Source organism: Hyaena hyaena, unplaced genomic scaffold, assembly GCF_003009895.1.
Source record: "Hyaena hyaena isolate Hyena2069 unplaced genomic scaffold, ASM300989v1 scaffold_399, whole genome shotgun sequence".
NCBI lineage: Eukaryota > Metazoa > Chordata > Mammalia > Carnivora > Hyaenidae > Hyaena > Hyaena hyaena.
In genome coordinates this window covers 999,320-1,011,040 of record NW_024081033.1, presented here as the reverse complement: position 1 = coordinate 1,011,040, position 11,721 = coordinate 999,320, and the positions used below count along the sequence as shown (strand labels likewise).

Sequence of the window (11,721 nt, the reverse complement as noted above, 5' to 3'; positions counted from 1 at the left end):
GGGGGGGGGGGGGGGGGGGGGGGGGGGGGGGGATGAGATGTTATTATTTAGTAGAGAGTTTCCGTTCAGGTGGATGAAAATTCTGGAAATGGATGGTGGCAATGGCTCTACAACACTGTGAATGTACTTAATGCTACTGAATTGTACACTTAAAAATAGAAAACAGTGGTACATTTTATGTCATGCACTTTTTACAGTAAAAATAACAAATGCTGACTTCATAAAGTTAAGAAAATAAGAAAATAAAGAGTACATTTGAAATTAGTTCTAATGCTATCACTCAGAGAGGTAGCTGGATGCCCTCTAATATGTGGTGACATTATTAAGATGTTAATTTTTTCTCTCTGGATTTTCTCCTCCCTTGCACTGTGTAGACAGGTAACAATATAATGGCTGACGAAATATTTTCCTTTCTGTTGGCTCCCCGAACAAATCCTAATCTGTCATGTCACTGAAGAGATTAAGCTACTTAGAGAGCAACTGGAAAAAAGAGAGATTTTGTAGGCCACCAGGACAGAATCACCTCACAAGGTCTGAGGGTTGCAGCCGCCCGCACCCACCAGCAGCCAAACCTGGGAAAGGATGGCTCGGAGGCTCCAGCCTCTGTCAAGATGCCTCTGCGTGGAAGGGCAGAGCTGAGGGACGTCTGTGGACTTGAGCAGTAAGAATTCCAGTAATAGACTTGGCACACTACAGATTTATCTCCCGTCTGAGCACCGGGGAAGCCTCTTGGACCTTAACGCAACCCTTTGGCGAAGAGGCCCAATAAAGACTTAACAGTGGTTTTCCTGACAGTGCAGCAGATTTGGATTTGATTTAATGATGCAGAAATAGGGTATTCTTTGCCTACTGGCATTCGTGGACTGAAATTTAGACTTGGCATATGTGAGTGCCCGTAATTTCAACATCCCCTAAGTAATAGAAAAATGTCAGAGTGTTTCCTCCACTTGGTAGCCGAGCCTCTACCAGAAAGAATCTGTGAGGACTAATGTTTTCTTTTAAAGGAAAGGTGTGTGTGTGTGTGTGTGTGTGTGTGTGTGTGTGTGTGTGTGTGATTACCTTGGAGATGAGCAGCTATTGACAGCAGCCAGCTGTTCTGACGGCCAGTGCCGTGCCGCTCACCACACCTGTTAACCACTTCTACACCACCCTGTTCACTCCCGTGTGGCTGCTACCAATTCCTTCCATTTTCAGTTTTAATGTTTTTATGGAATAATCTAGAGCTCTTTTGCATGATGATACTTTTTCATGTAATCACTTTTTCTTTAATACAGAACTTTCAAAGGTTTCTATAAAATTGTCAGCGAAATTATTTATGGCCTAAGACATCCTATGTTGCGTTTAAGAATACAAAGGCCTTGGGGTGCCTGGGTGGTTCAGTTGGTTAAGCGTCTTGACTCTTGGTTTTGGCTCAGGTCATGATCTCGAGGCTTCATGGGTTCGAGTTCCACATTGGGCTCTTTGCTGGCAATGCGGAGCCTACTTAGGATTGCCCCTCTCTCTCTCTCTCTCTCTCTCTCTCTCTCTCCCCCTCTCCTCCCCTCCCCCACTCACACTCTCTCTCTCAAAATAAATAAACTTAAAAAATACAAAAGCATTTTAATACTGCAATGAATGATGTCTTAGGCCATAGATAATTCTGTTAAGAATCCACTGACAATTTTATGGAAGGCATTTGAAAAGCAGGATATAAATTTGGGAGTTCCAGCAACTTCTGAGACAGAACTATTTCCATATCAAGGACCGCCTGTGTCCAAATGCTTTGCCATTACAGCCAACACAGTGTTCAGTTGTACATAACAAGGGTAGCTCCTTGATCTCATTCAGAGATTACTCGTGGGTCTGTGTTAGTACTTGGGGAATATCAAGGTCAGTCAGTCATGGATTCTACCACTAAATGTCTTTTTCAAATTGGCCCCAAATTTCACCTCCTTCAAAAATGATCCTTAATCCTTCAGTCTTATTAGTCCCGTTTGCTTTATGTGGGAGTGTGTGTGTATATAACTTCTAAGTAACTTGTTGACGTCCAGAACTTTCATCTCTCATCTATGTATGTGCATGCCTTGGGACGTGTCTCCCAAAAATAACAGCGTAGGGGTGCCTGGGTGGCTCACTTGGTGGTGTCGGACTCCTGATTTCAGCTCAGGTCATGATCTCGAGGTTAGTGAGTTAGAGCCCCGTGTCGGGCTCCAGGCTGATAGCACGAAGCCTGCTTGGGATTCTCTATTTCTGTCTCTACCTCTCTCAAAACAATAAACATTAAAAAATAATAATGGTGCAATACACACCAATATAACTGCAATACCATCATCCCACCCCCAACAGTAACAATTGCATAATACCTGATACCTACTTCATATTTGTATTTTTTCAATTACCTCCTAACTGGTTTTTACAGCTGTTTCCCTTCCCCCCTCAAACCAGGTTCCAGTTAAGGGTTTTGGGGATATATTACATATTACATTGGGTTATTGGGTTGTGTGTCGTTGACTTCTTTTAATCTAGGAGTCCCTCAACCTTTTGTTTTGTTTAATGGTATTGACTTTTTGGAGACCAGGCCAGTTGTCTAGTAGATGCCCTATATTCTCTTTTGACTGATTGGTTCTTCCTGTTCCTGATATTATTTATTTCTCTGTCAAATTTCCTGCAACCCAGCAGTTAGGTCTATGGCTTGATTAGATTCAGATTACACATTTTTGGTAGGAACACTTAGTAAGTGTATTTTATATTGCATCCCACCCAGCAGCACATGTCAGTTTGTCCCCTCTAAGTGATACTCCGCTTAATCTGCTTTCTTGGGTAGGGTGGTAACAACCGTATTGTAAAGGTCATGTTCCCCTCTGCAATCAGCAGGTAGTCTGGGAGTGACATCATGAAATGTTGGTAAATTGTCACAGTAATTCCTCCCATTTCCGTTAGTATATGCCGCTCCTCCCATCAAGAGGTAGAAATTTATTTTTCATCCCTTGAACCTGGACTGGCATTATGTGGTGGAAGTGGTGTTTCCTTATTTCTGGGCCCAAGCCTGAAGTGGCCCTGAAGCTGCTCTTTTTGTCCACTTGGGTTGAAGCTGCCAAATTAACTCAGGCTGGACTACTGAATGATGAGAGACCACATGGAAGGAGAGAGGCCCGGCCAGCCCCACTGGAGGCACTAGAAATATGAGTGAAGCCATCTTGAACTCTTCAGCCCTGGTCAAACCACCCCAGCCAGCACTACGTGGAACAGAGGCTCCATGGAGTTCTGCCTAATTTGCAGTCATGAGAAAAAAAATAAATGGTATTTTAAGCCAGCATTGACTGATTTTGACTGGTTTGTTATTCAGGAAACAAATCCCATGTAAAAATTTTTTTTCACAGAATAGTTGTAGCATCCATTGATGATAGTTGCCTGGGTCCATTATTTCATTGCAGTTGCCACAGGATATTTTAAAGTTTGTTAAACTTTTATTTACTTATTAGCTGGCATTCTTATGTAGGGAGGAGGGAGGGAGGGAGAGAGAGACACACACCAGCTTTCTCTCATCACCTACGTATAAACTACTGTTCCTCCTGAAAATGAAGGGTAAATGCTTAATCTTTTCCATTTAGTATTAGTTTCAGAATAAAAAGTGGAGGTAATATTCAACCCCCAAGGATGGCAAGTAAGGTTCTCTGCCTCTCTACTTTTCTAGTCTTCTTTAGATGTTTGCCCTCCAGTTATGCCCTATGCATACCTGTCACTGAACTCAGCACTGCACTATGATTGTTGATTCATTTGTTGATCTGTTTAACTGAACTGTACGTTTCTTGAGGGCAGGGACTTAGACGCTAAATCAAGTACATGCAAGTTCTAAGTGAGATTAGATTTGTAACCCCCCCCAATTACCTTACATAGATAATATCTGATTATTTTTAAATGGTGCAATTGCTTTGTCTCTTGGTGATTTTGATTTTTTTCATTTCATTTTCTAATCAAAAGAATACATGTCATTATAAAAGCAAACAGTATAGTGGGCCAGTAATATAAAAGAGCAGTTCCTGGCCCTCAAACCCTCCAGGGATGATCATTTTCAATTTTTTAGGTTTGGTTTTTGTAATTTCTTTTTCTGAAAAGTGGCCACGATTTCTTTCAACTCGAAAACTCCAATGTCTTTATTACAGGTCACTTTGCTATTTCCCCCAGTGACAGGTGGGATCTGTATCCTCTCCCCTTGAAACTGAAGGGCTTTTGTGACTGTTTCAACCAGTAGAGTATGGCAGAGGTGACACTATGTGACTTGCAGGACCACCATACAAAGGGAATAGTTTCTGCTTCCTTGGAATATTTGATCTTGGAGCCTTCATTCTAACTGTCCTGAGGCCACCGTGCTGTGTGGAAGCCCAAACCAGCCCATGCAGAGACTGCTTGGAGTGGTCCTGGGTCTTCATGCATATGTCTGGCTGCCCCCAGATGTCTCAGCCCTATGCTTTTTCAGCCCCAGCCACCGCCTGACCCCAACTGTGCACAAGGTTCCTAGCTAGACCTCGTGAGTTCCAGATCCATAGAAATCAAGAGAGAAAACAGTGCTTTAAGTCATGATGGTTAGGCTTCTTGGAGGCCAGACTTAGGAGGTTTTGGTAATACTCTTGAAGTGGCACCTTCATTCACTTTGGTTTTAAGGACCCCAGCATCACCGAACTACTACTTACGATCTCTGTGGCAAAGACCATTCCCACGATCCTGCTAGCTCTACTGCGTACCGAGCTGATCCCCTTGGCTTGTAATGGTTACTTGCCACTCCTCGGCTTCTGCAACCAAAGGATCCCTCCAGCTCCTCAAAGAGCCAATTAAACACTTCGGAAAGCATTCCTTTCACCCAGCAACGATCGGGTTAAGGAACTGGGTTATGAATCTTCCCTGGGAACAGGGAGGACTTGTGAATGGTTCTCACGTGAGAAATTCACGCTGGCATTTCTATTTCCTAAAGATGTTGGGTTTTTCCTTTTATATTATATATTCACAGAGTTCCAAGTCAGTCAATTGTTCAATTGTTTCTTCAAGCGGCCAAGCAAACAAAACCACTCCCGGCAGCTCAAACCAAAATAGTAAATTCAATCTCTGACTGAACTCACATCAATAGATTGGATCTGAAACTAGGTTCACCTTTTCTTGGCTGATCACCAAAATTCTCCCTTCCCACACACACTACTCCAGGTATTTCCCGAGACTCAGAAGCCCCCAGATCCTCCTAAATACACACATCCCAATACTGTGCACTCTGCTCTTTCCCAAATTTCCTTACCTTCACATAAAAACCAAAAAACCCCAAACCCCAAAGCCCAACTTGTTGAATCTGAATTCAACTGGTATCACTTGATAACCCACAGGATCAACTCTTAAGTTCCACCTGATTATTTAGCACCGGGGACGCAAGGTATGTTTATAGTCATAGTCCCAGAAGCTCCTTGGGTTTCTCTCCTGGCCTTGACCTCAACTAGCAGTCCTTTGTGTTCTCAAGGCTTCGTTCTATTCCACAGCGGCTGTGAAGTGGTTCCCCAATGTCTTGTCCTCACTGGGCCCTTCGTTCCACGCAACCGCAGACGATGAGCTAATTATCTCACCACAAGCTACTTACTAGGTTCCCATCCGGTTGGATGACACTGATGCCACTACGATCCCGTTTTGAACGCCCTGCCATCTTTGCGGTGCTCCAGACGGGCCTAGCTGGCAGCACCTCATTATCCAAGGCTGGTCAGGTGCCCATGTGATGGCTGCCAGACGATGACGAAAACCAGGATGTCCCCAGTGTGGCTTCTGCAGGAGGCCAGGGGCAGCCCCAAACCAGGCAGGCAGGTTGGATGAACAGCCCTCCTCCAAAGTACATTTGTTTGAGGAGTATCTTTGCTGCCCTGTTTTGTTTCGTTCGTTTTTGGTTTTTTTTTTTTAGTCTTTTTTACTCTCTCTTCTTAAAACCTGTTATTTTATAGGGCTTCCAACAGGGAAACAAATTCCTGTGATCAGCTGTCAGCCTGACTGTAACTTTTTTTTTAAGTTCATTTTTTGAGAGAAAGAGCAGAAGTTGGGGAGGGGCAGAGAGGGAAGGAGACACAGAATATGAAGCAGGCTCCAGGCTCTTAAACCAACTGAGCCATCCAGGCGCCCCCGGACTGTAACTCTTGATTAAAAACTTTTATTCATTTTAGGAAACTACAACTTTTCTTTATTTGAGANGGGGGGGGAGAGAGAGAGAGAGAGAGAGAAAATCCCAAGCAGGCTCCATGCTGTTAGCGTGAAGCCCCAAGGAGTGCCCGATTCTCAGGAACCTGGAGATCACGATCTGAGCTGAAATCAAGTTGGACTCTTAACTGACTGAGCCACCCAGGCGCCTTGGGAGATTTAAATATTTAAAGATAAAAACAAAGAAAAAACTAACAAGTATCTATACTTCTACCACTCAGATTTAGCCACTGTTAATTTCTTGATGTATCTGTTTTCATTCCTAATTTCCTTCTTTTTTAAAGGTAAAAATCAGGGGGCGCCTGGGTGGCTTAGCCGGTTAAGCGTCCGACTTTCACTTAGGTCATGATCTCACGGTTCGTGGGTTCGAGCCCCGCGGCGGGCTCTGTGCTGACTGCCGGCTCAGAGCCTGGAGCCTGTTTCAGTCTGTGACTCCCTCTCTCTCTGACCCTCCCCTGTTCACGCTGTCTCTCTCTCTCTCCTAGAAATAAATAAAAAATATTAAAAAAAAAAAAAAAAGGTAAAAATGGGGGGAGGGGCAAAAATAATACTCACTGTAAAGTAGTGGAATTTAGAAAAAATCCAAGGATTCATTCACTCAATAAATATTTATTGAGCACTCACCAGACACTGTTCCAGATATTGAGATATAACAGAGAAAAAAAAACCCAACAACACAAAATCCCAGGTCTCACAGAACACACGTGTTAGTATGAGAAATTACAAACAACAACAGTATGCTATGCAGCATGTTACTGGTAAGTGCTACAGTGGAAAATAAAGTCAGGGAACAGATATAAGGAGCATCAGGAGGGACTGCAATTTTAAACAGAATGACCAGGGAATATCTCACTGAAAAGCTGCCACCTGAAGGAGATGAATGAGGGAGAGAAAATTTTAAACATCAACCAAAATCTCACTACCCCCAAATAACATAACAAACGTAGGTGAAAATAATTTGTTATGTTTCTGTGTGTATGTTCAGATATCTGGATGAATGGATAAATAGACACAGCTAGGAGAAATATACTACAAAAATGGATTCAAACTACAAAATTATTATCTTTGTAATCATCAATGAATTTTTTAAGCAACTACTTTTTAGAGAGATATATAATATATACACAGATAGAGAGATCTATGTATCACCCAGATCCAAATTTGGGATTACCAGAAATCTAGTATCAACTCAGTTAGAACTGGTATTTGGTAACAGTCTTCCAACTCATGAACAGCACCTATCTCTCCACTCACTCAGGTGTCATTCTTTAGTTTTCGTTTGTGGCGTATCCTAGCTTTCTGTGGGAAGGTCTAAACATCTTTCAGGCTTATTTTTTTAATGTTTTTTAAATTTTATTTCTTCGAGAGAGAGAGACAGCGCTAGCAGGGGAGGGTCAGAGAGAGAGAGAGAGACACAGAATCTGAAACAGGCTCCAGGTTCTGAGCTAGCTGTCAGCAGAGCCTGACGAGGGGCTCGAACCCATGAACTGTGAGATCATGACCTGAGCCAAAGTCGGACGCTTAACCGACTGAACCACCCAGGCGCCCCATTTCAGGTTTATTTTGAGGCAGTCGATGCTTTCTGATGCTATTATAATTGGTACTATTTTTCTAACTTTAATTCCTGATTGTGGCTCAGATAAATACCATGATTTTATTAACTTTGCATCCTATCATCTCGTTAAATTCAAATTCGAAGTTTATATTAATTTGGATGTGCTACATATATGATGTCCCAAGAAGGACAATTTTGTTTCTTTGTTTTTAATCCCTACACGTAGCCACTCCTGTCCAAAGCTGAAAAGAAGCAGGCACCCTTGTCTTCTTCCTGATCTCTGGGGAGTAAAGTTTTCAATAATTCACAATTAAGTATGGTGCTTGCTGTAACACTTTTTTCTTTTTTTGGTAGATGCCCTTTACTAAATTAAGAAGTTCCTTTCTATTCCTAGTTTGTGAAGTTTTTAAAACAAATCATAACTGGGTTTTGGATTTTATCAACTGCTTTTTAGGACCCTATAAATGTAACTTCTGTACTTTATTTCTATAAATGCAATAAATTCATTTTTCAATTTGAATTATGGACCGACTTTGTTTTGTATAGCGTCATGTGAACGTAAACTTGCCTCTGTGGTGTGACACATCTCGCAGATTTCAAGCTACTGGTTCTCAGGAGCTAACGGGAGCCAGCGCTGGCATACCTGACTTTAGTCCCCAGTCACCAAGACTTAAATTTATCATTTCACTAGACCAGCAGGAACAAAGTCACCTCAAATTCTCTATTTTATAAAACGTCTCACAGATAATCCAGGAAGTAGATAAGGACTTGACTCCCTTATTTCTCAAGCCTTTTGTAAGTACCTAATGAGAGAGGTCTAGCACACTGGGCCAGTTGCATAGGAAAATGTAATATTGCTTTGAAGAGCTTACAGTGTAAATGACCTAAACACGATTAGCAGAATGTGCTTGCAATTTGGATAAAAATTTTAAGACAGGAGTAGCAATTTATTACTAACGGAGCCAAAGGTAGGATGGGGAGAGTTTAGGAACGCTCCTTCAAGAGATTATATAGGTCATGAGCTAGGTCTTAATGGAGATAATGGGATTTGGACTAGCAAGGGAGAAAAGACACTATGTGAGAGTAACAAAATTGACATAAAAGAAGGTACGGAGGTAGGAAAGCACATGACATCTAAGAAAGCTTACAAAGTTGAGATAAATTCAGTGTCCGTGCTGGGCACTCATTGTGACTTCATTTGCAACAGCGTCAAGCAACATTTATGGCTACAAGGTTAAGGAGCTGGGTCTCAATGTCTTAACCATGCAAGTGGGTAAATGGTACTTCATATTCATCAAATATACATAGTCATTCTGTTTTTCTGCATGTAGTGGACAGTGAACTCAAAAGTCAATTTTCTATTGAAATTCTTTTTATTAAGACCCCTATAATTTTCAGGCTGCGAAAAAAAAATGTTCTTTAACATCTAGGGTACGGCTCATAGAGGTACTCAAATAGCCTCAGAAACCATCTACCTGAAATTTCATAATGGTCAAGGTTCAGACAGAGCCCGAGTGCTCATCCGTCTAGAATAAGTCTAAAGTTATTTGACTCCAGAAATAGGTTTAGAACCAGAGATGTTAAAAATGTAGAAGATGCAATGTAGAAAATGGAGATGTGGTCAGAAGTGACATGGATACTGAGATATAGTTTTCAAAGCCCACAGAAGAATCAAGTCTGATAAAGTATCCATTTATCATCAACACTATACTTACATACTATTGGGTCATTTATGTTATCAAATCATTGAAAATACTTCCTCAAAACAAATTCTGAACTTACAAAAAATGCTGGATTTCAACTATTACATCATTATAGTAATATAGTTATGGGAATTCTCCTAATGATATAATAGCAACACTATATAATGGCAAGGCTGATAAAGAATATAAATTATCTTATAAGGCAGCCACAAAGAACTGTCTGTCTGCCAAGTTACTTCCCAACTCTCACATAAAAGCTGCTGAACAATAGAGTTTTCATAGATACGTTCTTAATTAATAATTTCTAATGATTTCTTTGCATCTAATACATTCAGATACTATTTTCTTCCATACAGAAGATCCCAAAATAAAGAAGCATACACAGAATATGGCCAATAGTAGGTTATATCGATTTACTTCACATAAGAACAGCGTATTTCAGGCCTATGATTTCCATTTAGTATCAACAAAAACAATCTGTACAGAAAACCCAAAGGCAACCAGAGAGCATTATGTGTAAAATGTGCAAATATTCTTTAAAATGATTATTCTATAGCATTTGCAAGGTAGACCTTTACAGTAATTAAGGAACCTATCTCATTCCAGCTAACTCAATAATCCTTTTGCATATTTACCCAATGCAAATGCACAAGGCACAACTTAGTGTTGATGCTAAAGTGTATTAACATACACCCTCAGATTATTTAAGATATTAAAATACATATGCTTGCATTTTATTATTTAATGAGACATTAGCTCATTTCTAAAGCTTCACAAGCATTATACTGGTAACACAGGTGTGGCCGGGACACACTATTCCCTGAACTTAAAAGATAAGACCCTTGGTAGCCTATATTAAAAAAAAATTATATATATATGTACACACAACCCCACAAGAAACTTCCCACAATTCAAAGGGAGGCCATTCCTTTTAGCAAAGGTTCCCATTATAGCATTTCATGACAGAGTTATTTAAAAAGTATGTATTTATTTGCCATCTGTTTTGGTCAATCTTGCTACAAAAAGACACTGTAATAGACAATTTTCTTCTTCAAGATGAAGACAATGCCTAATTTAGAAAGTCTTTCTTTTGAGACTGCACAGTGAAAGGTATTATTTAATTAAATATAGAAGCCTGTTGTTTTTAAAGAAATTACTGAAATCTACACAAAGAAAAATGTCAACCTATCAGAACTCAATGAGACTCTAGAACACAACTCAAAATCTTTCAAACCCAATCACAGTGCTCTTTGCTAGTTTATTGCCCATCCCTGAGAATGAAGATTCTATCATTTTACATTTTTTAGTAAATAAATTTTACATTGAAGAGAATTTTTTTCAAAATATAAAATAAGCCTTATTTCATTCTGGTAAAAAAAAAAAAAAAAGAGAGAGAGAGAGAGAGAAAAGAAAAAAATAAAGAATAAATGCTCTTTGCAGAGACTACCAATCCTAACTAAATACTGGTATCTCAATCAATTTTAATCCTCTTCTGAACTGGGCAATTCCTATTTTTGCCATTCATGTATCACTGATCGCCTTATAATCCATTATTTTATCATTTTTGTTAACAGGAGCATTTAACTGGTAATGGAGCCAAGTACATTTAAAATGAAAGGAAATCTGGAGTGAGATCTGTATTTTCCTGTGGTAAAAGAGTTTTACTGGAAACAATCTGAATGCCGTCAAGAAAGGCAAAAGTACCTACGAAAGAAAGAACCCACATGGTAAACGTCCTCTTTGTTATCTTTGGTTTAGCCTTCTTGGCCAAAATCTTCCGTAAACTTCTTCAATTTCAACAAGTCATGTTCATTGACCGTGGGCTTTGTGTTAGACAGTGACCGTAACATGTCTGACTGTCAGGGAAAAAGAAGAGAGGTATTAGTAACAGGTTCCATCAACTAAAAATCGTTGCGTTATCATTATTACTATGGACTTTGCATCTAAGGTTAAATCTAAGTATTTGCAGCGTGCCACAAGTTACTAACAACAAACTCTCGTATTCTTCTAGAGGAAATCTCTGATCACGTTATTCTTTTGCGCTGCAACTTTAAACTGCTTGCCTTGTTCTGACCACAACTTTCCATGGCTCCTATTACCCATCAGAAGTACAATCCCATTGGCCTGAGGATCTAGGCCCTCCCCGATCTCTTTTCTGGTCTTATCTGTTTTTTTCTTAAACAAGAGAGTTCACCAAGTATAATTCAAAAGGAATATATCATTCACTTACAGAAATCATTCACTTTTACTTATGTAAAACACAAT

At 40.2% G+C, this 11,721-nt stretch overlaps 1 protein-coding gene across 1 annotated transcript in view; it reads right to left on the bottom strand.

Moving 5' to 3' along the window:
• Positions 1-9,854: 9,854 nt before the first annotated feature.
• Positions 9,855-11,721, bottom strand: part of VPS4B (vacuolar protein sorting 4 homolog B) — a 29,579-nt gene continuing 27,712 nt past the window's right edge. The window contains exon 11 of the mRNA XM_039251893.1: positions 9,855-11,312. Within this exon, the coding sequence (XP_039107824.1) occupies positions 11,211-11,312 (102 nt within the window). The 3' untranslated portion in view covers positions 9,855-11,210. The remainder of the gene's footprint in view (positions 11,313-11,721) is intronic.